The sequence below is a fragment of the Aulostomus chinensis genome, chromosome 4 (genome assembly GCF_037954235.1).
Source record: "Aulostomus chinensis isolate RoL2024-O1b breed Wild chromosome 4, RoL_Achi_v1.0, whole genome shotgun sequence".
NCBI lineage: Eukaryota > Metazoa > Chordata > Actinopteri > Syngnathiformes > Aulostomidae > Aulostomus > Aulostomus chinensis.
Window position 1 is genome coordinate 15,816,465 of NC_141323.1, and position 25,820 is coordinate 15,842,284.

General features: G+C 39.9%; 2 protein-coding genes across 2 annotated transcripts in view; both read right to left on the reverse strand.

Moving 5' to 3' along the window:
* Nucleotides 1–881: 881 nt before the first annotated feature.
* ucn3l (urocortin 3, like) lies at nt 882–2,914 on the reverse strand. Its single transcript, XM_086202464.1, has 2 exons — nt 2,678–2,914; nt 882–2,345 (listed from the first exon to the last, which is right to left on the reverse strand). Exon 2 carries the CDS (start codon nt 2,333–2,335, stop codon nt 1,841–1,843), a length of 495 nt encoding a protein of 164 aa, XP_086058590.1. The 5' UTR covers nt 2,336–2,345; nt 2,678–2,914; the 3' UTR covers nt 882–1,840.
* A 2,059-nt stretch (nt 2,915–4,973) lies between these two features.
* The window catches only part of col7a1l (collagen type VII alpha 1-like), a 61,160-nt gene continuing 40,313 nt past the window's right edge, over nt 4,974–25,820 (reverse strand). Inside the window, exons 73-111 of the mRNA XM_086202067.1 lie at nt 24,891–24,935; nt 24,446–24,520; nt 24,128–24,202; nt 23,739–23,786; nt 23,625–23,669; nt 23,399–23,488; nt 22,543–22,593; nt 21,185–21,238; nt 21,047–21,100; nt 20,876–20,914; nt 20,508–20,781; nt 20,290–20,426; nt 20,153–20,188; nt 18,546–18,572; nt 18,396–18,455; nt 17,964–18,089; nt 17,777–17,848; nt 17,576–17,611; nt 16,382–16,441; nt 16,006–16,050; nt 15,876–15,911; nt 14,775–14,810; nt 13,949–14,005; nt 13,563–13,634; nt 13,414–13,485; nt 13,304–13,339; nt 13,145–13,225; nt 13,025–13,078; nt 12,893–12,946; nt 12,733–12,795; nt 12,602–12,664; nt 12,386–12,502; nt 11,331–11,408; nt 10,327–10,380; nt 10,187–10,235; nt 9,504–9,719; nt 7,584–7,655; nt 6,615–6,794; nt 4,974–6,527 (exon numbers count right to left, since the gene is read on the reverse strand). Coding sequence (XP_086058193.1) covers nt 6,508–6,527; nt 6,615–6,794; nt 7,584–7,655; nt 9,504–9,719; nt 10,187–10,235; nt 10,327–10,380; nt 11,331–11,408; nt 12,386–12,502; nt 12,602–12,664; nt 12,733–12,795; nt 12,893–12,946; nt 13,025–13,078; nt 13,145–13,225; nt 13,304–13,339; nt 13,414–13,485; nt 13,563–13,634; nt 13,949–14,005; nt 14,775–14,810; nt 15,876–15,911; nt 16,006–16,050; nt 16,382–16,441; nt 17,576–17,611; nt 17,777–17,848; nt 17,964–18,089; nt 18,396–18,455; nt 18,546–18,572; nt 20,153–20,188; nt 20,290–20,426; nt 20,508–20,781; nt 20,876–20,914; nt 21,047–21,100; nt 21,185–21,238; nt 22,543–22,593; nt 23,399–23,488; nt 23,625–23,669; nt 23,739–23,786; nt 24,128–24,202; nt 24,446–24,520; nt 24,891–24,935 — 2,859 coding nt within the window. The 3' untranslated portion in view covers nt 4,974–6,507. The remainder of the gene's footprint in view (nt 6,528–6,614; nt 6,795–7,583; nt 7,656–9,503; nt 9,720–10,186; nt 10,236–10,326; nt 10,381–11,330; nt 11,409–12,385; nt 12,503–12,601; nt 12,665–12,732; nt 12,796–12,892; nt 12,947–13,024; nt 13,079–13,144; nt 13,226–13,303; nt 13,340–13,413; nt 13,486–13,562; nt 13,635–13,948; nt 14,006–14,774; nt 14,811–15,875; nt 15,912–16,005; nt 16,051–16,381; nt 16,442–17,575; nt 17,612–17,776; nt 17,849–17,963; nt 18,090–18,395; nt 18,456–18,545; nt 18,573–20,152; nt 20,189–20,289; nt 20,427–20,507; nt 20,782–20,875; nt 20,915–21,046; nt 21,101–21,184; nt 21,239–22,542; nt 22,594–23,398; nt 23,489–23,624; nt 23,670–23,738; nt 23,787–24,127; nt 24,203–24,445; nt 24,521–24,890; nt 24,936–25,820) is intronic.

Below are 25,820 nucleotides of genomic sequence, written 5' to 3' on the forward strand. Positions count from 1 at the left end.
ATTTAGCTCGTCTAGTAAATCATTTGAAAAAAACTTTTTACGCAAAATAAACCCTATTATTAAAAAAAAGAAAGTGTCCCACGAAACTCGTATTGCACAACGGGGTCTAAATATTTTATATTTTATCATATAAACAACACGATTTTCAGTCAATTTGATTCAAAAATATACGCAGGAAAAGATTAACGATACTATGTTATTCCTGAATTCATGTTGAAGTTTTATAGAACTGAATTTTCATGACATTCTAATATTGATTTCCATTGAGTTCCCTGTCGTTCTGTGGAACAACCATCACCAAGCGTTGAGGTCCTGATTAATAATCTATAAACATATCTTTTCTCCACTTAGATGATTTATCCTGAATGATGAAACTATTATACCGACTAGATTTTTGCGAACTTTAACAAAACTGTAGAACCTGGTTGTAGTTGCTTCAAATTGCCACAAGATGTCGACATTTCAGTAATAAATCAATTAAAAAACAAAAAACAAAAACAAACTTGTCTTTCCAGGCATCAGCGTCTAGAAATGACTTGATTCGTTTTTTTTATAAAACATTTATGTAATAAAACGATAAGGCTACTATTTACAACCATACTAACACCACACAGAATAATGCAAATGACACTATTACCTTGTATGCAGTAAAACTAATGAGCCATTCACAGTTTCAAAAAGGTGTTTTCTTTGACGCCATCACAGATAATCGAGCGAGCTTGGCCGATATATATATATATATATATATATATATATATATATATATATATATATATATATGATAGTATATACATTAAAATATATTGGCTCATTTATTAGCTTTATCATGGAAGGGAAAGACTCACTGTGTCTCTAATTGTCATAAAGAGGCAACTGGTGGTTACATATGCTTTATTTGAGGAAAAATAATCCTTTATTTTGAGTATAAAAATAACAGATATCTGATGAACACAAACATTTCCATGCATTTACTGTATCTCATGATCCTGCAGGGTTCTTTGTTGTCTTTGTTTTTTGTGGTTTTTGTTTTTTTTGGTACTTTATTTCAGTGTGTGGATGGGTTTCTTTTTTTTGCCACTGACAGTGTGAAACACAATCCGGATCCATTAACCCTTCAGTGAACTTCTCAGCAACAATTCGTAATCACAAATAAATCAACAAAGAAAAAAGAAACGTGAAATAGAAATGCTAATATCAAATATGTTATGATTACGCAAGGGAATTACAACATGGAATCCGCAATGATGATCAAAACTGGATGAGTGTGGGGAAACTGAATTATTCTTTTTAATAAAAACATTTTTAAAAGCTTGTCTTCCCTGATAGGTGATCCTATGCTGCTGCAACCTTGGGTTTCTTCAGTCAAATGTAAAAAAATACCCAAAATCCTAAAATCTTTACAGATATTCACCTGCCAGGAGTTTCATGTTTCCACATCCAAAGGATAAATATTTGCCCAAATAGACCAATAGCTTTATTGCTCTTGACTATGTTGTGCCTTTATTAAAGACACTGCTGCTGGACAATTCCTAAGACCAAATTTGAACGGCATCTGAAACGTGTGTACCATTCCAGTGATACAGGTATCATTTTAATGTAGTTTAAGAATTTTTTTTTTTAAGGGTGATTTGAAGCACCGCCTCTTCTTCGCTTGCAAGGACTTCTGATGCTGTAATGAAGGTTTGATTTGAAATAAATGAGGATGACGAGACTTTTCACATCAGAACAACTCTTCTGAAGAACCAGGGTCCCTCTGGAGAAACCGATCATTGCTCTTCTCTATAGAGGAGGCCGTCACTGCTCATCACGGCTCTCAGTTCAATGTCAAAGTTGTCCAGGTTCACTTTCTCCGCCCAATCTGCGCCAGGAGCCGCGCGTTCTCCGCCGCCTTGGCGCGCAGGTTTTTGGCTTTGGCCACATCAAAGAGGACGTTCATGATGTTGGTCGGGACGTCCAGGGACAGAGTCAGCCTGCTCCTCCGGTCCCCCTTACTGCTGCTGCTGTTGCGGAGCATCTGCCCCCTGAGCTTCGTTCGGCTTATGAAGCGGTAGTTTGGGGGACTGGAAGTCCTTTTTTCCCGACTGGATTCGGCAGAAGAAGAGGATGAAGAGGAAGAGGAAGAGGAGGAGGAGGTGAGATACTCCGCGGACTGCAGGAGGGACCCCCACCCGTCCTCAGGGGAGTGCCCCGGTTCGTCCTCGTCGCTCCGGACCCCGACAGGCAGCTGGTTGTCGCAGAGGAGGTCTGAGCGGGTCTGATACAGGCGGAGGCACAGGCTGGAGGTCGGGGTGCACAGGACCGAGAGCAGCAGCAGGGTCTTCAGGGACGACAGCATACTGGGTCCGCTGGGTCCAAATGAGAGAAGAAAATGAGACACTGCGAGGGAATAAGTACATTTTTTTATATTTAAAATTGTATTTTAATTTTCCCATGGTAATGAATTAACACTGGAAACAACTCCACACTCACATCTATCTATCTATCTATCTATCTATCTATCTATCTATCTATCTATCTATCTATCTATCTATCTATCTAAACAAACAGGACTCATATGTTTTGGAAAAAAATGGGGGAAAAAATAACGTTTTAAATTGCATCGCTTCAAATAAAGTTTCGTTCAAAACCAAAACAAAAAAATAATGTAACATGTAAGCAATAATTTCACGGAACTTACCACTTGTGTCCTGTGATAAAGAAAAACCGATCACAGCAAACCGACGCACGGGAGGAAGAAACCACTGAAATCCACTGAAGCGTCTTGGTGACAGGAGATCCGCCTAAAGCGCGCGGAGGTCAGCAGTGCGCGCCGTCTGACCAGCGATGTGACTTGCGCGTCCATTCCAACCGCGTTCATTTAGTAGGAGCCATCAAAGTGCAGCTCTACGCCAGCAACGACGTCATCCCGTTGACATTTCAGTTTGCTTTGGGGAGGAGGAGGAGGAGGGGGGGGGCACCTTATTGGTTGGAGATGCAGTGATGTAGTGGCAAGTTGTGATCGTGTAAATGAGTAATCATACACGGATACAGAGAAAACACGTGGGTGTCTGATGCTTAAAAAAAAAACAAAAAACAACTATGTAAATGAGCACTAACGTCCGCGAGGCTGCAGGTTCAGCACCACGGACAGCTCCAACTCAGTTTTGCACTTTCGAGAGCATTAGTAAAACAAGCAAAGTGTAAAATGTATTTCTACCCACATGAAAGACTCAGATGATGTCATTCACCAGTTTAGGAGACAAATACTACAAAGCTTCAGGTGAGCCTCCAGTTCAGAAACTGTCCCTGTACGCACACACTTGGTTGGTGACTACTTCCTGCTACGAATGTATATTTTTTTTATTGCCGATATTTTTATGGACGTTTTGGGGCTGACACCTGATCTTTTTTTTCCTCCAATGTTCACATCGTATGTAGAAAAACAAATTTGCGTAATATATCTGAACTTTGTTCAAACTGAAAAGCCATAATCGTATTTGCTGCATTATTTCCTCGTCAAAAACAACAGACGATGAGCGAAGGAGAGGGAACTCCATCAGCCATCAGACCAATACATTTAAGAGAAAAAGAGATCGATGTCTGCCGACGATGCTCCGCCGTTATCGCAGCCATAAAGTCAACAGAGGAACTGCAAGAAAAAAAATGCAAAAAAAAAAAAAATCACAAAAGCACAACAGCGAAGGCGTACAAAAGTAAAAGGTACAAACACGTTGATTTGAATGAAAAAGGTGCCCTTTGCTAATCAAACAAGGATCATTAGTGATTTATTTGAAATGCTAAACGATTTCCAGATTGTTCCTCCGTCCAATCAGTGTCGCTAGCAGGAACCCAACTTTTCGCCTCATTTAGTTTTGTGATAGTCACCTCATGGCATTCAGTAATTTATCTTCTTTTCTCTTGTTAACTTGCTCGGCAGTTGGGTTTTCCCTTTTATCATTGAGTTTAATGGCTTGTTGCATTTCTTGCGTTCTTGGGTTATTATACGACCGGTTATTGCGATTGTCACCTCACGGCCTCCGTACATTTTTATAATATCCACATTGTTTGGAATTTATCTGCTGCTTTTCCTTCTCAGTGATAAAATGACTTTTTTTTTTTGGCCAGTTTTCTAAAGAAAGAAAGAAATTGCTGAAGTTATTTCAAATGCGTGTGCAGGTTCCTTCGCATCTGTACATGTAAGGTCCCTCGGCTCTACCGGCTCCATGTGTAAGAGGGTGAGGTTCAGGTATCTTTATTGATATTATTTTCACATGTTTTGGTAAATGGACTCAATTTTATATCGCGCTTTTCTACCTTAGCGGCACTCAAAGCACTTTACAGTGTCATCTCATTCACACACACACCCACACTCACACACTGATGGTGGAGGCTACCATCCAAGGTGCCAACCTACTCATCAGGAGCAATTATGGGTCCAGTATCTTGCTCAAGGACACTTCGACGTGGTCACCGGGGGAATTGAGGATCGAACCAGCGACCCTTTGGTTGCTAGACGGCCACTCTACCCCTGAGCCCTGCCGCCCACTATTCCACTATTCCTACTGTTACATTGGCGCTGCTTTGTTTTCCCTCAACAGATTGTGTTTCTTTCACCGTGTCTGATCTGCATGCTGCATTCATGGTTCTGTGAGTTCACAGGGAGACCATTACATCAGATGTGGAGAAAAAACACACACACACACACACACACACACACACACACACATACATACTATGGAAACCACCTGCCGTGAAGCATATTGGCGTGTCAAAACCATGACAGAGCAGGACAGAGAGGGGAGATCAAAGAGCGCAGGGACCCGCTAATGAGCAACGTCAACGTGAGGGATTAATACGACTGTAAGTCCCCCCAGATGGATGGACCACAATCTATGACACACTGTGCAATCAAACACACTCCAACTCTGCAACCGATGGCAGACAGGCGCTCTGACTTCAATGGAAGAGTCACACTTTCATTTAAAAGACTGGATTACAGCGCTCTTCGTCAAGGATGTTGGATGAGGGCCCTCGTGGTCAGCCGACGTCAGGGTCGAAGGTTAATGACTACTGTCTTCAGCTGGGCTCCACAAATTCAGTGAATATTAAAGTTCGCAATAATCTCTTGTACTCAATCCAAATGTTGTTATGATTCTAAGAGCCATGATGAGCAGAGAATGCTCTCTATCGCCTCATCTATATTTAGATTAGATTCATTGTTGTAGGAAATTGATTGACAGCTTGATTTTGTTGATATTTATGTTGATTTATTGGCCACATGTTGAATTCTATACAAGGGAAACGACAGTGAGTTTTATGTTCCTGCTTCAAATTGATACGAAATTTATCCACATTTGATATTTGTTATCGTTGAGAAATTGATGATGAAAAATCCTCATTGTTATTCGCATGAGTTTGATGGTACAGTGAATTTCTGCTGCTTCGAATTATATGAAGGAAACTTTTTTTTTTTTTATAAAGATGTGATACCTCAAACGCAGCAACGGTCTGGATGTCTGGTTGCAAACAGTAAACCTGCTACCTTGCGTGGACTCCCTCAGTTCATGTAATTTGACTGACTTCTTCTCTCTGATGATAATTACTCGAGTCACCAGAGGGCATCAGATGCTTACAGCAGGAAGAGCAGGAGGCTTCTACAAGTGCATGCTCCTGACTGGGGGGAGGGGGTCTGGTTAGGTGAGTGGGGGTAAACATTCTATGCGGGGCATGTTATTGTTCATACCTGATTCTAATTATAGAGGGTCTGCTGGACGGCAAACGGTGCTGACTGAATGTAGTTTTAGAAGACAGGTGGTGCAGGATGATTCACTAAAAAAAAAAATGCGTCAGACACTAAGATTGCATAAACAAAATAAAAACTTGCTGAATAACGCGACTGGATTCCCATCTAAACATCAACAACTCCAGAAGCTGAGCTGTGTCATGAGTTTTTACATGTCACGTTGCCAGATTACAAAAACAAACCCAAAAAAAAAACAAACCCCTTGAATGCAAACCGCCCTTGCAGTAACACCCACGCAGGAATCCCCTGCGACTGCTGCGTCGGTCTGGAGAGTCAGTCCCTGCGTGACCTTCCTCACTGGGCCCCTGTTGGCCCCTCATCTGGCTCCTAGCCTGACCCATAACACCCCCTGCCAAAAGAACATATGTAGCGTTGGAGGAGGCAGCGGGCAGATTCTTATTTTTCTGAACACACAGGAAGCATCGCAATAGACAAAAAAAAAAAAAACACAAGAAGAGGTGATGGTCCCTTACGTTGACGGACAAAGAGACACGACAAACGTTGAGACGGATTTCATTTTGCAGCGGATCCCGTATCGGGATCTGGCATCAGTATGGATTACTTTCTTATGAGAAAACACAAACTTAACATTCACATTTTCAACTTGGAAAAAAACAAACAAAACAAAACCATAAACTGTTGAAATATATAAATAAGAATATACAGCAAAACAACATTTTACACAATCGTACAAAAATGAGCATCTTGTTTTGGAGGTCGTTGCTTCATCTCCAACTGTCGCTCCCTGTGAAATTGCAGTTAGGTGTATTATCACCGTCGCTATCGTATGTGCCGTCCCATGCTTTATTGGTAATCTTTGTCAATTTCCTACCTCTCTTTGCCTTTACACACCAACTCTGGCACTCTTGTCTTGAGGAGAACCTGTTCCCGTTTCCGCCACAACCCCCGTACACAAACGGGCGACAATCCCCAGAGCCAAGGTGGAAATACCAGAGCAGAACGTACTCTGAGCAGGCTCCCTCTGACATGGACTCCAGGCAGCGGTCTGACCCTGGAACCGGGAGTGAAAACAAGGGTGAAGGGTTAAACTCAGCAACTGATCACGAGTTTGAATCCAGATCAGAAGGTTTTGATTATTCCTTCTCTCTTTGGAAATGTTGCTTAAAACCACCAAGAAAAGTAAGATACCCTCATTTTAACTTTTTATTTTTTTTTTTAACAAATAATGATGTTGGACAAAGAAAAAAATAACCCTTTTTAATAGGTTTAGGGAGTTGTAGCTTATTAACAGCTATATTTACAGACCAACAGCTGCAGCAAAAGGCTGCTGGATGGAGTGTTGTTACAGTGACGCTTCACAAAAACAGAGCTGGTCGTTGGACTTGACCTCGCACGTGAAAATACCTTCTGAGTTGAATAAAATACGTCACTTTCAACACACTTTCAGCCTGAGTTACGTTAAAGACAGAAAAAAAAAATACAAATGTCTCATTTAATAATAATAATGACAATCATCTCAGTTGCATTTTAATACAAATTTATTGTTTTCATACCCAAGATCTACTTTTCCCCAACAGATGGCTTTTTTTTTTTTTATTATATATTTAAGCATCGCTTAAAAAATCAAGAGCAGGCTTTCAAACATGAATAGATTAACGTTTGTTCTAATCATTCCTGCCCACCTGGTCTTCTAAACAATATCAAACAACTCATTGTTCACAGATGACGTGAAAGTATTCAGGGAAACAGACGGGAAAACAGGAGCGATATCACAAGTAAACAAGAAGAAAGGAGGGAGAGGGAAAAAAAGATATCAATATCAGTCGTCTTGGTCACTCACCAGTAGTTTTGTCTTTAAACACCCTCCTTTTTTTCCTCGAGTTCCACTTCATAGTTCCTCCCTCCAGAGAATCTGAGACCAGAAAAAAAACGTCATGCTTTACAGGTCGGTAGATTCAACGTTCAGATGCTTGACGATACGTCAAAGGACGAATCCGACTACTACTCGTAGTAATTTTTTTTTTAAAAATTACAAAAATAATTTAAAGAGCTGATCTCTTCATTTGATCAAACAACTCACTTGAAATTCAGCCTTGTTACATTCACAAAATGGTCTCTCAGTTAAGGTAGAAACAAAGAGCCTAAACCTGCTGCCTCAAGTGGTCGAGGCAGATGGCCGCCCTCCTTCAGTCCAGCTCTGCACCGAAGTTTCTGCCCATTAAGTTCAAGGTTTTTTTTGTCGCCAAGCGCCTGCTAATGGGGGAAATGCTGGCTCTCATTGAGCTCAATTCAGTTTTGATTAAAAATGGACTTCTTTTAGATTTAGTATTCGTACTGAGATAAAACATCCATATTAGTTTTATACATATTTAGTCAACCTCACCCTCGTCACACTTTGTCATTTTAGTCAAAGAAAGCCATCAGCCTGGTGTTTGACTAAAACTCTTTATTCTAAAAGTGACATTGACAGTTGGCAATGACAGCCTTTGATTATTTTTTTTTTCCGCTCATATTTACCTGAAGCAATTATTAGAATAAATTAGAATAGAGACGGATATTCTTGCCTGCGGGCTTCATGAAATACTGAGTGATGTCTTGTCTCCATGCTTGTGTCCCCAGTGTTTGACACACTAAAATCGGCACTGCTGCAACTTCAGAGACACACATTTCTTGCACATAGGTTAAAAAAATAAAAACCATCATTGGAGATTTCTAGAAATGGAAAACAACAAGAACACTAGTTTTTAACATGAATGTCAATCCAGTTGGAGAACTTGTTGGAAGATTTTACAATAACAGCACATTTATCACAGTTTATTAATGGTTAGTTAACCATTAGTTAACAGTTAAATGATGTATAGTAACTGTTTACTTACATTTACTCTACAGGTTACAGCAAAGCTGGATAGAACAACAAGGGGGAGGTTTGGACAGGGTTACAGTTCCACATAAAAGACAATATTAGAGACAATGGTGTCTTATTATCTTGTTTTCCAAACACTGCTGTTCTGTTTTGCGTATTTCATTCATCCGTTTCCACCAACACACATCACATGACAGCTGTTCTGTGTATGTGTAAGAAATGTGTGACCGCAACAACTGTGCAGTTCTGACAATGATGTAGACTCAGTCAGAGGTGTGAACCCTGCAGATAAGAACATCTGTCAAAGGGGTTTTGCTGTTTTTATGTTTGTTTTTTATTTCCTTTCCAGATTCTGCAAATCCCACCTGGATGATATTCATGAAACTGGTTGGAGGGGTGAAGCACGGGCCAAGGACAAGCATATCAAAATTTGTAGCCAATGGCATGGATTACTTTTTCCCCATTATAATTTTGCGAGATCGGGTTTTTAATTTCTAATTACATTCACACGGACATACATTTCTGAAAGGTAAATTTCATGACACAGACCACCATGAAGAAATGCAGGCATTACACTGGCCCTTGCTGCAGGGACAACGTCCTCAATCCCACTGAAATCGTTGTGATTTGAGGTTCCAGTTTAAACGTTTACATTGTTAATACTTTGCTATTGAACGGATTACAAAAGGTAATCAGGTCAGTCTCTTCCATCTAAGACGTTCTCAATCAGATTAGCACTGGAATGTCAAGCTCCATGGAAGAGCTAATGACTGCTAAGCTAATGGTGATGTTGATGAATGCGTAGTATTTAGTGCAGATCTTTACAGAGTCAGTTGTGATGTGGCATACAACAGAACAGTGAGATACTGGTGCTAGCAGTGGTCTACACCCCATTACCAGTGCGGCTTGGCTGAATCCTTCCTTCTCCCCGGCTCAAAGGGGCTTCCATTTTGTCTCCGTAGTCTTCCTCTTTCACTTCTCCACCTTCTTCTTCGTCCTTCCCTTCCTCATAGAGGTCATAAGAGGCGGAAGGTTCTATGTTGTTTGGCTCATTTTTAACTCTGGTTGTTCCATCTGGATCCACTGACTTCACCATGAACTTGTACTCTAAACCTGTAGTGACACACCACACATTTACAGATGTTACTTTAAAAAAAAAAAAAAAGTACTTTCATTTGATTTAACATGCCTAAAGAAGCTCAAGGAATTCAATGATGGCCAAAGGGCTGCTATAAGTCTTGTATGTGGAGGATTCTTGGTGAGGTGTCTCACTTAATAGCTGTCTCGTGCTTGTGAATGGTTCGACTGTTGCTGGCACCATGGTGTGTGTTCCTCTGACAGAACACAACAGATGGCACAACACACACGGGTGCCATGCTGCTGCCACAGGGGCTCTACAACAAACACACGTACACGCACACAAAGCGTCTGCCTTTCTGTAAGCACACGTTTATTCACTCTAGGATACAGTAAATATAAACTGAATTACAAGTGCACAGAGGCTTCTCACACACACAGACACACGCACACACACACACACACACACACACACACACACACACACAAACACACACACTTACCACACTTTTCTATCACCTCCTGTGTGACCAGGTCCTTAACTTCGTTAACCTTGACGAGTAGGAAAATAATCAAAGGAAAATATTTTTTTTTAATTTGCAAGTATTTGAGTGACCTTGCTTGTGTGTGATGAGATACATACCGAGAGTCCAGGTTCTCCTTTCTCCCCCTTTACTCCTTCAATCCCCAACGTACCCTGAAAACAAAATACTCTGCCTTTATACTTTGTAATATGCGTTACATTTCCTCCAGTTTTTCGTTCAAGGTTCAAACTGCTCCTTTGAGTCCCAGCCAGCTCACACTGTAGATGAACTATTAACAAAATAATTTCTTTTTATGTAATGATGGTGATTTTAAAAATGATTAGAAGAAGAAAACCTAATCAAACATTCTTTAAATGCTCAATATAACTTTCACTAAAACTTGTCCCACTGAGTTACAGAAGCAAGAAGGAACCCGAGGCTGACGAAGGGACGTGGTAGCAATGGGTTGTGTGATGTCACAAAAAAAACCCTCCTCTTATCTAACATTGGTGTGATATTGGTATCATAGAACAAGTGATCAGCTGTTCCTCACAGTCCATAATGTAATACACAAGAATCAGATAAAGCCATTCAATACTTTTTAATGAAGTGGTTTGTTCGAGAAATTAAATGTTGAATCTTAAAGAAGACTTCACTAACTTTGTTGATGACCACATATTTATCGTGCAAACTCCGAGTTCTTTCCAAAACAGGACAATGTATCAGCTAAACAACTTGTTATTACTACTTATTAAGGAATGAAGTTGATTTAAAAAAAAAAAAAAAAAGTTCTCAAGAGTTTTCACTTTGATGCCAGAGCTCTGACACTAATTTCTGACTTTGATCTCCAAAATGCTGCCTGTTGTCTAAGTCAGTATCCAGTTTTGTTTGTTATGCTGTCGTCTTTGATCTCTGACTCCTTTGTCACCGAAGCTAACTAAAATCATCTCACACACTAGACTTAAGACCGTAAAATTATCACTGCACCTCCTCGCAGCACCTGACACTGACACACCCACTTTGATGTAGATTGGGAAGGTTGTTGAGATAACGGTGTGCCATACATAAATAAAGAGAAGTAAGACAGCTGGATTTGCATGTGTTCATAGGTTTGGCGACTCACATTCTCTCCTCTTTTCCCGGGAATCCCAGGTGCTCCTCTCAGACATGGCTTCAATCTGCCTCTTCTGCCTCTCTCTCCCTGGTTGTCAAAAAAAAAAAAAAAAAACCCCGAAAAACAAACAAAAAAATACACAATCATTCATACAGAAGTGTGACACTTACAAGAGAAACTGCAGCACAACTAATCCCTGTTCATCCATCCACACAGTATGAACTCCTCCCAATTATGTCCATCCTTGGAATATCTTTATTAGAGGTTTCCAGCCAGTCTCTGTCAACACCATGAGTCTGGTAATTGTAACTGAAAGGAGCTGGCGGAGTAAGATATTATTTGAAAGGTACAGACAGAAATAGACCAGTGTGTCTGTATGTGTGTGTTAATTAAAGACACGTCCCCACTGTTGCACTCTCCGAGCGAGACGCAGACACAGTAACGACTGTAATCAAGCACAGTTCATCCTTTTTTTTTCCCCACTGCCTTTTGTCACATTTTCAGGCTTTCATTGTAAATTGGAGTTTTTGCGTAACCATCCCATCAAAGGGTGACAGTAGAGTGTCATAAATCGTTGCTACAGGCTCAAATATGAACCTCAAGTCCTTAAAACAGATTAATTTCATGACGACTATGCTTCAGAGACATATCTTATCTTCTGGAGGAATAATTTACTGTATGTAAACCTTCATAGCAGCCTCTGACTCAGACTCATGGGTTTTTATTGCAGTGGTTCTGCTGCTGATACTTTCAAAAACATGGTTAAGACTACAGGTCAGGATTACCCTCCATTTCTTTATCTGACACGTTATTTCCCGATACAGTCGTATTACCTCGTGAAAAACAAGTCGGCATTTTATTATGCGATTGACTGACTGATCTATTTCTTCACCCTGGCATTAATTACAAGTTCTCTTGAGTTATAAACCACTGTTTTTGTATTTCACAAGTTGGGATTGATCTAATACATGATCAGTATCAAGAAGTGACATAATTCACTCACTAGATATCAGACTTTCATCACTGATCCACATATCAGTCAAATAATACAGTGAACTCTGTACCTTTGATCCCATGTCCCCACGAGGTCCTGGTGTTCCTGGTGGCCCCTCATCTCCATCTCTTCCCGGACTACCTGCTGATCCTTTAAACCCTGGGAAGCCTGGGAAACCTGCTGCACCCTTCATGGAACAAGAAAATATGTCTTTCACTTGAACTAAACATATAAACATTTTTTAGTCATTTATTTAATGTCATTTTAGAGCTGTTACTTTACTAACCTTTGCCCCTTTCTCTCCTGGGTCACCATCAACACCATCAGTGCCACCCTCTCCTTTATCACCCTAATAAAGACAACCCGACCAAAGGAAATAAGATTACATTTAACAAAGAGAGAAATCTACGTATGTACCTTTCGCCCTGTGAGTCCGTTCAGTCCAGGTATGCCAGGAGTGCCAGGTAGGCCCATATCCCCCTGTTTAGCAGAGTAGTAATTGTGCGATTCAGATTAAACCAATAGTTTATTTAAACTTCTGACTTGGATTAATCAGACAATCCAGTTGATTCAAAACCTTTTCGCCGTCCAGGCCTGGACTTCCAATGCGTCCAGGTAAACCTCTGAATCCCTGTTAAAGCAAAACAGGTATCAAAGCAAGTCCAAGAAACATAATCAACAGAACCAGTGACACAACTTTGATACCCACCTTCTCTCCCTTCTCTCCTTTATCTCCAGGTATGCCTGGTTCTCCTGGATCCCCCTGTCAAAATGAAACTGATATGACAGCAAATAGTCCAGATTGAACTAGCTAAGTAGCTGACTGTACCTGATTGCCCTTCTGGCCTTGCAGTCCTATGTCTCCTTTATCCCCTTTAGCTCCGTCCATTCCATGATCTCCATTGCGACCCTTAAAATCCCATCATACACATGAATAATATCTTGATTGTAATACTGAATTTTAGCTCCTGCGTATTTGTGGCTTTACCATAACTCCGTTGGCACCTGGCTCCCCTGGAACTCCCTGTATAGAGAATGAGATATCGTCACTCATGAGTAAAATAGTGAACACGGCTTCAAGAACACACCTTTACTAACCTTCTGCCCCACTGGTCCTCGAGCACCAAAACGCCCTAATGCACCTTTAGTGCCTGCATCCCCCTTTAGGCCCTTTAAAAGTAATTCAAAGTGTTTTATTTCGGTGCCACGCACAAGTACACAAAAATATTTGCATCTAAACAGACTACCTTGACTCCAGGGGGACCATCTTCACCCTTTTCTCCTTTATCACCATCAAAACCTGGTGGACCTCGCTCACCCTGGAACCAACCAAATGGTTCACTCACATGGTAAAACCATGGAGAAGTAAAAAGAATGGAACTCAGAAAAGACTGAGAAACATAACAATGTGACTTTTTTTTTTAACCCTAAATTCAGTCTGAGAGCCAAATGGCTTTCTGACATCCATTGTGTACCTCCTCTTGCTGTCAATCATCGAGGCTCGCAAAGACTTTGTTAAAAAAAAAAGAAGAAGTGCACAATAGATGTCCAGGGCAAGGGGTTAAAAAGTCCTAATCACAATTTGTGCAAAACAGCATATCCCTACTCATTGACCATAACTTGTAGATCTCACCGCATCCCCTTTGGAACCCTTAAATCCACGGGGGCCTTGAATTTGAAGCACACTCCCCTGTAGAAAGAAATTAGGTGGGTGTAATGAAGAATATGGCTTCCCCTGCACTAATTTTAAGTACATGTTTGCATTGAACGAGACTATGTTTGTCTTGTTAGTGAATAAACTGTACGTGAACCTTATAAATGTTTTTATATCATCTGGAAATCGTGTTTTGTCTGTGAACAATCTGTCTATAATCTATTTTGCCGAAGAGTCACCTGACAACTAGAACAATTTTTCATGGCTATATACACCAAGTGTGATTCACCAACATGGAAACGTTCTAATTCTAATACCATTAACAGAAATGTCTGCAATACTGGGTACAAATGCAGGACCAGTAATAGGACCCTGCCACTTCCCAGCTAGCTCACTTATCTCTGACTAAGAAAACACACAGGAAATTCTTTTTTGCCACTCAAACACAGCAGTTTGTGCAGTGCTTTAACTGGCAGCGACAGTTTTAGAGCCGCGATCACATGTGACGTTAGCAGAATGCAGCAAGTAAATTTTAAGCAATACTGCAATTTTATACATTGAAAATCTCCCCAATAAATCAGCAACATCTACGGCAGTAAGGGTGCAGTTTACGTCCTGAGCAAGGTTGTACAACAATGATGTCATTTTATCATACTCATACTTGGTTGGTAGTGCATAAACAAATACTTTGCATGTATACACAGTTTCTATTTATCGAACACATAACAGCCAAAACGCTTCAATCAGGAAGTAGCAAATGGTACTGAAGCATTTCTAAAAATCATTCCAACAAAAATCTTCTCACCCTCTCTCCTCTGACTCCAGGTAAACCACGGTCGCCCTGGGAAAAAAAAAAAAAAAAAAGATCCTGTTAAAAATATATCTCAGAACATGACTATTAAAATAAAATCCAGTCCTTTGATAAAATGTCAGGAGGAGACTGATGTGCACAACCTCGCTGAGTTTTACTTAAGAGGTATCCTCACTGACAAGTGACAACACTCTTATCTACACATCCTGGACCCTCTGACACTTGAAAATGAATGGGAAATGACTATCTTAGGAATACAAGGACTCTGTGTGAGGAGCTAGACATTCAAATGTCAGCATTGGCCTTTTCACTCAAATGTCTCCCCTCACCGTTGACGCACAAAAGTGAGTGTCATCAAAAAAGTTCATGCGGGCAGATGAGTTCGAGAAGTTATCTGGTACTGAAGCATCTCAGAATGTGCAACACCTTCAAGCACCATCTGGTCTAGATTTGTCAGGAAGTGATGTATAAACAGCAGCAAATCCAAGCTAGTGGTGTCAAAGCCTGCACACTGGGGTGATAAATGAAGTCAGCAACCTCCCACCCAAAGACCTCACACCCTTCATAATGCGCAGATGATGCACTACCAGAATTGTGGTTTTGCACCAGCAAAGAAATTTGTCAACATTGGTACAATTACAATACAAACATTTTGGTGGTCACAGGTCAGGGTCACTGTGACGAGCTCTGATCACACACGCATACAATCTGTATACTCTACATTTAAGATTGTGCCAAATGTAACTGGCAAATTTAAAAGAAAGTTCCTTTATCCTAGCTGAAGTTATAATGTATATATATACACATATGTAATCCCACCGCCTGCCCAATGCGCCCCCCCCCCCCCCCCCCCCCCCGCCGTGATGAAACGATGATGCACAGCCATTTGTTTCAGAACCCTCTTCAATCATCCTCCATGACAAGAGATATTCAGCAGAGCTACAATTTCCATCCTCTCCAACATCCTGTGTGGTCACACAGTGATTAGTCTTCCCTTTGACATCACATGTATTACAATAACTTTTACTGCTATCGGGTTTTTTTCTTTTCTTTTTTTACAGTTTGAGTTGAAGGATATAAGATAGAACAGCTCACCTTTTCACCTCTGAAGCCACGTAAGCCTTTTGGACCCTAAAATGAAAGGGAAAGCAGTTACATGTTTAGTTTCTTAGGGCGCAGATAAGAGGACTTTTTAAAAAATTGAATCCCGTTATGAGGTGCTTACAATGTTTCCAGGAACTCCTTTAACACCTGGCGTCCCTTCATCACCCTGAAATCATCAGAATAAAACTCCAACATCACTAGATTTCCAATTTGGCATGGCTAATATAGCTAAAATTAGCAACAGATTAGTTTAACAAAGGAGAAAATACATCATGCTGTGATAAGTAATACGCTCAAAACTTTCAATGGCTCTTTATCGACATCTGCCATCTGACAGGGAGAAAAAAAAATGATGGAAGACAAACAAAAGCAGATGGAGGGACAGTTTAATTGTCCAAGCAGATATTTTACGATCCTAAACTGTCACGCTGCACGTCATGTCATTCATCACCCGTCTATTGATTCAACTTGCTCAAAATGATATAGGCTAAATTCACCATTCTTCCAGGGAAGCCAGCCAAACCTCGGGGCCCCGGCTGTCCTGGAATACTGTCACCCTGTTGGGAACAAGAAATTAATCAAAATATTTTACACATAACATTAAGGTACTTAGGAGTTTGCATGTTCTCCCCGTGTCTGCGTGGGTTCTCTCCGGGTACTCCAGCTTCCTCCCACAGTCCAAAAACATGCAGTTGGGGACGAGGCTGACTGATACTCTAAATTGACCGTAGGTGTGTCTGTGAGTGTGAATGGTCGTCTGTCTCTATGTTGGCCCTGCGATGGACTGGCGACCTGTCCAGGGTGAACCCCGCCTCTCGCCCGTTGATGCTGGGATAGGCTCCAGCCCCCCCGCGACCCTTAATGTGTAGGAATAAGCGGAAGATGACGATGGATGGATGGATTAAGGTACTTATGATTAACATTAATTAATGGGTAACAATGTCCCTTTAAGCCCTTACAAGATGCTAATTATGCTTTTACAAAAGGCCATATGGGTGTTGATAATAGCATCATAAACTCATTTATTGTTAGTTTATGAGACTGACTTAAATATCATTTTATTGTTTAACCTTTACGAAGCTTTTCAGACACGTTTTTAGGGATAATACAAAATTTGTATGCATCTATTAGCATTTAACTATTCATCTACTCACAGTTAATTCCACTTTTTGCTGACACTGGACCTAAGATGATAGTAATACCCTTCTAAGGTAATAAACTCTTGTAAGTAATAAGTGCCTAGTAACAGTTAACTAAGATTTTTGCAGCTACAAGAACATTTAGCCTTATTTGTAGTCTTTTTAACACCTACTAAGAATCTTACAGGGTTTACAGAGACCTTCATACCTTTTAATTAATGCCTCTTACATGCATCTAAAAGTGTTTCAAACTACTGATGTGCACAACTGAACAAATACTGTATTAGGGCAATAATAGCAAAATCAACTATATCAACAGCAACTACAATCATAACTTCTATAATTCTTATAGTTCTCATGTGCTACTTTTGATGTCAAAATCCTCCTTGAACAAAAATAGCGGGACAATCTTCTCCATCGGGACCACGTGGCAAAATGTATCAATGTGATATTCACAAAATAACTTCCATGGCTTCTGAACAATCGGAAAAAAGAAAACAGTAAAAAAAAAAAGAAGTAAACCTACGAGTGGGATTTTGTGTTTATTTTTACCTTTTCTCCTTTTACTCCAGGAACACCAGGAGGACCCTTTATCAAAGACACAAAACGGTCGCAAAAGAAAACGTGTTTTTTAGTTAATAATCAATGAAATATGAAAATGAACACATTGTGCAACATGTATTTGTTTTAGTCATGTAGCTGTTTTTTTTTTAGTCGACAGCCAAGAGTCAAAGATGATGAGTATTTGTTTACATTAGGTCCTGGTGCTCCTTGAGGTCCAGGAGCTCCTGGTGATCCATTTTTCCCCCGTTTACCTCTGTCGCCCTGCATCAACACATCACACACCTATAACAGCAGTTCATCACACACGTTCATTCTGTTATTTTCTCTCTGATCAGGTAAAGCTATACTGTATATGAGATGATATACGATGATGTACCTCTCTACCTGGCTCTCCTGGGTCCCCTGGGTGACCCCTAAAGCCCGGGGAGCCCTGGATTCCAGCATGACCACGAATACCTTGGATGCCCTGGGCACCCGCAGGCCCCGCCTCTCCTGGTTCACCCTGATTTCACACATGGGCCCAAAAAATGAGAGAGAGCGAGACAATAAATGAAACAGCAAACAGACACAGTTAAAAGTCTCTTGTTTCAGCCCCTCAGTTGCTTTTGAATAATTGCTTTCAAGTAAAGTACTTCTTGCCTTTATCTATTTCTATACCCAATTTTCAGTGAGTCACAGAGCCAATTAACTTCCCTAAATTAAAACTGTGATGAAAAGCAAAGTCAATCAAAGTGAATGTGATTGAAAGACTGTGGAGATTAATTTGTATTTCATTTATTTATTCATTTATGAAAGAGGGACATTTCACCTTCTGTCCTGGGGGACCAGCCTGACCTTCTGGCCCCCTGTGGCCGATGCCTGGTTCTCCCTAAACACAAAAACAGACGTGCATTACAATCCTGCATATAAATTACAAGATATTTCACAGAATAAAGGCAGATAAACCTCGCATATATACCTTTTGTCCCTTTTCACCGATTTCCCCCTGAAAGGTGGATGAAAATAGCACATTTCAGACAGCTGCATTGCACCTCGACATATCATTTTCTCAGCGAGCCAAAATAAAACCACACAAAGGAGTGCGAAATAAAAAAAATAAAATAAAAAAAACCCCAAACAAACACAAAGGAATAAACAGACTTGTCAGCTTGTTTAACAAGGGGAATTATTAATGTCTGCTTTAATCTGCTGTCTCCCAGTCAAACACAAATAGAGCAGAGGGGACATCAAAGGCCTGGACTCCACTGGCTTCACTGACAGGCCAGACGTTCTCCCTCAGCTCTGATGTCATTTACTGATGCAACGCTGGTAGGCGGGGAGAGGAGGGCGATGATATTTTCATGAACGGGTGGCATATTTTATGTAGTGAGTGTCATTCTCGCTCTATGATCTGGGATGATGGTCTCATTATTGAGACGTTAACAGCGATTCAGTCGATGTTAAACGATTGATTTTTTTTTTTTTTTAATTTGAAAGGGTCAGCACACCGAAACGACCCAACAGAACATATTTCCTGACTCACTTCTCGTCCTCCGTCATTCAGGTACTTTTTTTATGTGATCTGGTGTCAGCGTCAAGGTTTCTGTCTCCATCCAGGTTTCATTTTGGGAGAACGATGTTTGATCAAGATTGAAATATCATATCTGTTAGTTGATTTGCCATCAAATTTGGAAAATGACGAGTTGCGCCAAATTGTAGATACTTGAATGTTCCTGCAGTTCTCTGACTGATTGTGTATGAGTAATGGTTGTCACTATTGCTTTACCTGCACGGTCACCTGGCCTCCAGAAAATATATTTTGCCCCAAATACTCCTAAATCTCCTCATCGAGGGGTTTCTCACCAAAAAAGGTGACTCACTTAACTTGACAGTTGTATTTTATTATCTAGTACTGCATATGTTGATCATGAAAATGTATATGCTGATGATTTACCTTCCATTTTTGGCTGGATTTTTTTTTTTTGGATCCATTTATGATATTTTTTTGTATTTTCTTGTCTACCTTGAGCACACACCGAGTTAAATTAATGTTTCGTGGAAGCGGTCATATTCAATCTTGAAATCACACACGGGACTTTCACTGATCCTGCGTGACATATTAAGCTACAATCTGACTTATCAGTTTTAGTCAGAACAAATAAAAAAGCACAGTCAAGGTTGAAATACAACCTTTCAGAACGGCAACAGCATATTTATGATGTTGCTTCTCTGTTTGAAAGACTGGAAGAAAGCAAAACAAATTCTTCCTTGTTCAACGGTTGTTGTTGTTTGTTTGGGTAAATACATTTTGAAAATGACATTTGCGTCATGGTAAGTTGTACCGCTTTCACGATTAAAAGTAGGAAAAAATCATTTGTGTCATTTAGTTGCCAAATTCGGTCATCATACGGTCATTGTTACTGGGTTGAGGACTCAAAGGGATCCTGCAGGACAAATTTAACAGATAATTTTCAAAATAATTTTATAATATTCATCGTATAACTGACTTGTGATGTGGCAAACTTACAACTTATTTTCCTCCTGTTATGTTTTGTAAAAATTTATTCATAAAAGATTTTGCTTCACCTTCGGACCTGGCATTCCATCCTCCCCTGGTTGTCCCTTTTGTACAAGAATACAGAGAATGTTAGCAACTGAATAGAAAATAAAAAGGACAGTCTCATTTTCTAAGTGTTTTTTCAATATGATGACGGGGTCCTTACCTTTAAGTAAAAATACTGCGGAGGATACGGGTATGGCTGTCCAGTTCCTCCATAGTCCCCCTCACCCCTCCTCTCCATCTCTAGCCTCCTTCTCTCCCATTCCTCCCTCTCCCTCTCAAAGTCTCTCTCCCCCTCCTCTTCTGTCCTGTCCTCTTTCTCTCGCTCCATTTTTTCCCTTTCCAGCTCAGCCTCCCTCTCTTTCTCCAGCTCCTCCTTGCCTTCCCTCTCTCGATCCACATCCTCCTCTGTCTCCCATTCATAGTCTCCACTCGTCTCCTCTTCCTCATAAACCGGATCAGGACCTGACTCTCTCAACTCATCTGGTTCTACTTCTGTATTTTCCTCTATTTCCCATTCTTCTACATCTTCATCTTCACTGTGCTCCTCTCCTCCTTCTGTCCCTCTATCAATCACGCTTTCTGCATCACTGTATCGTAGTCTCCCGCTCGGATGTTGCCGCTCATTTCTACTAAACGGCTGAAGGTTTTTGCTCTAGAAAACAAATTTTGGAAGACAAACCAACAGAAGCCATTTTTTGCAAGTGCAGTTAAAAAATATTCCCTAATTCACTGACGACACGACTTACATTTGAGATGCTGTAACCTTGAGCTCCGGGGGACAAATGCTGAAATTAAAATTAAGTCATAAATTCCACACGTGGTTTGCATGGCACTTGAAGTTCTCAATTCTTATTCAGTTCCATTTGAGAAATTTATGATGCTTTAATTTTTTTTTTGTAGCAACATGAAAGAAATACTTTTTGCGCCTCCTTGAATTGAGTTCTTCTACCTGGTGCACCTGGCATGAACACCTGAAATATAAAAATATATATTGCTCCTCCCTATTTTGTTATTAAAAAAATCTGTGTTGTTTTGTAAAACCAGGTAGCACTTACCATGGAATTAGGCAGGGGGGCGTTTCTCCTGAGTCTGATTTGGGATCGAAGTACCTGTCAAGTATCCCCGAATTTTTACATTTCTAATAAGTAACTGTACTCATGTGTGACTTGACATGTTTAATATCATAAAAAATACAGACACAGACTTGCTTAAACATTGATTTTCTTTTACTGAACAAATACATGCACAGAGAGGTTAAACAGACAAATGTAACAGAAGATTTTCACCAGTGAATAGAGAGCTTGATCTGGCTACAAAACAGTGTTTCAATAATCTGAATAATATCACTCACATTCAAAAATACTGGCTGAGTTAAAACACAATCTCCACATTTCAATAAATTAAAAAAAAAAAAAATCTGTCCAATTTTCCACAAGAATAATTCAAAATGGGAAGTCATGTGATTTTTTTTTTGTCACATATATTAATAAATTAGGGACTGTACTGTTCAAAGGCTACAGTTAGTTTTAGGAAGAGTAACTTGTAGATTGACTATAAGATGAAAAACAGCAGTGGTTGATTTTCGACGGAGCTCCAGGACAAAAAAAAAAAGAAAGAAAAAAAAGAAAGAAGAAGAAGCAAGAAACAAGGACTTAGGTACAGCTGGAACTTTGGATGAGTGACACATCGCTGCTGTGAGAAGAGAAGTCCCCCCCTCATGAATCGTTGGTCAGGTTCAAGGCTCCTCACCAGCGATACAGTTCACAGTTTATTCACACTTTCCACAAAGTGTGTGTGTTTCTTACGAAAGCTTACAACTTTATAGTCACAGTCTGGAATTAAGAGATGTCCTGTTTAAAAAAAAAACAAAAACAACAAAATAAAAAAACAAAACAAATGAGAGGAGAAGTATTAACACTCTCTGGAATCTGTTTTTAGTAAGACTAATTCTCACGACTTCTCATTCAGGCAAGCTTTCAAGACACCATGCTGCGCAAAAAAAAACAAAAACAAAAAAAATCTCATGCTTCAAAAGTGCCTGTGGATTATAACATCTGTAACGGTGTGTTTGCATTCTCAGCCAAATACAAATGTGCCCCCTATTGCACTGGTGAAAATTTCATGAAAGTGGGAAGAAGAAGAAGAAGAAGAAGTAGAAGTAGAAGTAGAAGAAGAAGAAGAAGAAGAAGAAGAAGAAGAAGAAGAAGAAGAAGAAGAAAAGTGATGCCAAGTGCTTATACTTCACATGCACTTAAAGCACAGTTAATTTATGAGACACTTTGTTTTGATTCAGGCACTTGTCTGTCACGTCCAGGCTTCTTGTGCTAAGTGTAAATAAAAGAGCGTTGCATTCCAAGGCATGCAAGGATCTTCAGAAACACTCAAGCCAGCATGAGTTCGATTGCAATCGTACCTTTTCTGCTTCTTCTGTTGTGACAGGAGGTGTAGGAGGTGACACTTCATCCTGTTCAGAACAAATAAGAATATGCCATTGAAAATACTGACCCCCTCCACCGTTCTTACCTCATCCTTAAGTACTGAAAGTCTGCTCCTCTTAATTTTCTTTATATTTTTACACCAAAACCTCCTTCATGACCTTTTCTACTAAATCGAAATGTACGCGAACATGTGCTCAAGTGTTCCTCTGCATAACTGGGACTACACAAGGCCGGCTACTCTCATAACTTTTCCATATCACCCTTCATTTATTAACGGGAATATAAAGTCACTGAATGCATCGTACCCGGAATTACAAGATTACACGATAATTCTTCGACATTAAAAGAAAGCCAAGCAGAGCATTCACTTCATGAATGGCGGCTGTCATTTTAGTCAATTTAGAAAGATGGTTCCACACACTTACATCCATGAAAGGTACTTTCACAGATCAATAAAAGCCAAGCTTTCAGTCACAAGACCTTCATCACCTCATGTTTTTTTAACAGCACATTTTATACTAGAAGCCACACAAAGAACTTTAAAGAGTACACAAGCTCAAGGAACAAATGACAACAAAAATAAAAGCAAGCAGAATAAAGAAGATCGAAATCCCACAGAGCAAAATTAATTTGAGGGCACCCGAAGACCTCATACATCTGCCAAGGCGAGGCGAAAGGACTAATCTGCCCCACTGTAATGAGTTCTTTTGTCCGATACAACACCCCTCTCCCACATTTAGTAAAAACTGACTTGTTTTTGTGTAATCCTGCTGACAAACAGACTGATTTACTGTTGTGCTCATTTACATCACACAGCTATTGTTGTTTCACCTGTGTGTCGAGGCCTGAGAGAGACTCCAGAAGACGGCTGGCGACGCCTGCTTTCAACTGGGCGGGGCTGTGCGCGATCGACCGGTCATCCTACGCAGATAGAGCAACGACAATATGGTGTTACTCCTGCCGAGGAGCTCAGTATCTCTGCTCCTTTTCTATCAGTCAGTCTCACAACAGTGAATGAGTTCATCATATCACGGATGACAGGATTACTAATGCCAACCTTTTTATTCAGTGGATGGGGGAAGTCATCTGTTTGGTCTTCTTGCTGTGTATAATTAAAACACATGTTGAAAAATGGATAATTACAATTTTATAAATATGTCTGCCTGTTTACCTGTCTACCGTCTCTTCTCTCCTCAGGGACAAAATGGTCAGGGACTTCCTGTTTTAAAAAAAAAACCATTCAAACTTTTAAACACTCAAGGACTCCAGTGTGTGATGTAGTTATAGTGGGCTGCAACTAATTTATTCTTAATAACACATCCAGGTGGTGGGCGTGTCATTAATCCACTGGTTCCTTGGTTTAGTGTGGGCACAGATATATTTCAGCTCCCTTCCACGCTGCTATTAAAATCACAGCCAGTTTGATTATGGGTTTGACAGGGTTGTTAACAAGAGGACACCCACCATGCTCTAAAACTGTAACGGCCCCATCTCATCAATCATCACTTGTACTGAAGTTTCACACGGCGCCTGAAATAGGCATTCCATGCAGCTGCCTACCTCATATTCATAACTGTATAAAGATTCCACAAACTCCTCTCCCACATCCAGCACTTGCTTCTGATCTTCATTTATCTAACAAAACAAAACAAAACAAAAAAAAATCAGGAAGATGTTGCAGATCGGAAATAATAAGACACACATGCATTCAGTTTGAGAAGCCATACCATGTGCATTGATTGCTAATTCTTATGATATTTACTACTAAAGCAGGCATCATTACACAAATGCTAAATGTTAGCATTAGCTACCATCAGAGTGAGTTAAAATTTGGCACTTTAAACGCCCACAGTGCCAAAAACCATTGCAACTTCCCACCTCATATTCATAATTATATAAAGCTTCAAAAAATTCTTCTTCCTCTTCTGTAGTTTCTGTCCCATCTTCATTTGTCTTCGGGTGAAGAAAAAAAAAAAAGAGAATAATTGCAGGAAGGTATTGTTGCAGATCATGATATGTGTCATTAGCAGGGGAGACGACAGCACCAAGCGATTACAATCAAAATGATCAGAACTGGTATTGATACACAGCGAGAAGCAAATGATGACAAATGCATGCTTTTAGTTTGCGAAGCCATATCATGTATAATTGAATTCTGCTGGTTAGATTTAAATCAATTTTTGCTAAAGCAGCTATTTCTACATAAATAATGCGACAGCGTACTAGTCAGTGTTAGAGCAAGTTAACATCTCCCAGGTGCGATGGCTGCTGTGTTAGTTGGATTGTTGCCGAGGTTAATTTTGACCCCTTCAAGGACATTTACCAGGCGTTGTCTCTGCCTCTTATGTCGTCCTTTATTTCCTTTGCCCTGGTTAAGAAGTTCACAGTCAGAGAGAAAAAAAGATAAAGGTTTCTCATGCTTCAGAAGTTGTTGATGATCAACTACAAATATTTAAGAGGTACGAAGTCCTGGGGTGGCCATAGAAACTAACAAAAAAATGCATTCCCTCAATTAAGTTATTTTGAGGCCACACGATATACCTTGCTCCTGTACTTTAAACATTGATGCAACAAGTATAACTTGATACCACAAGTTAGATATTTTGATTCTACATAAAATTTAAAAAAATGTCCCTCCAAGTTGTTTTATCCATTTTATTGAATATTTTTCCCTTTTTTTAAAGTCTGAAGTTGTTTGCTTTCTGATTAAGCACAAAAAAAAAAAACTATTTTAAGGCAACAAGCTATAACATGCAACTATAATTTACTAAAGTCATGGCCATTTCATATATCTTTTTACTATGATTGAATAAATTTGAGGCAACAAGATAGATCCTCAGTTGAATTATTTCAAGACTTCGCAAGACAATTTTTCCCTCAATTTTGATCATTTTTGACCATAAAATAATTTGTTCCGACATTTTGATGAATTGGTAAGAACCAGCTATGGAATCAAAACACTTCAACTGAGGGAACAAGGCATCTGTCATAGCCACAGAATTCATTCTTTTGAAAGAACAAGTTATATCTCATGGCCTCAAAACAACAAAGCTGAGGAATCCGTTCTTTTCCCTCTGTCCCTATGGCCACTCCCAGGCTAGAGTATGGGGAATAAGTAGTTAATAATTAAAAAAAAAAGATTAATGCAACAAAATTCCATAAACATTTAACCCTTCGTGTTAAATCTACAACATTGTTAGATCAATTCATATTTATAGGACCACAGCGGCAGTTCTGCATGTTTTAGCCCATT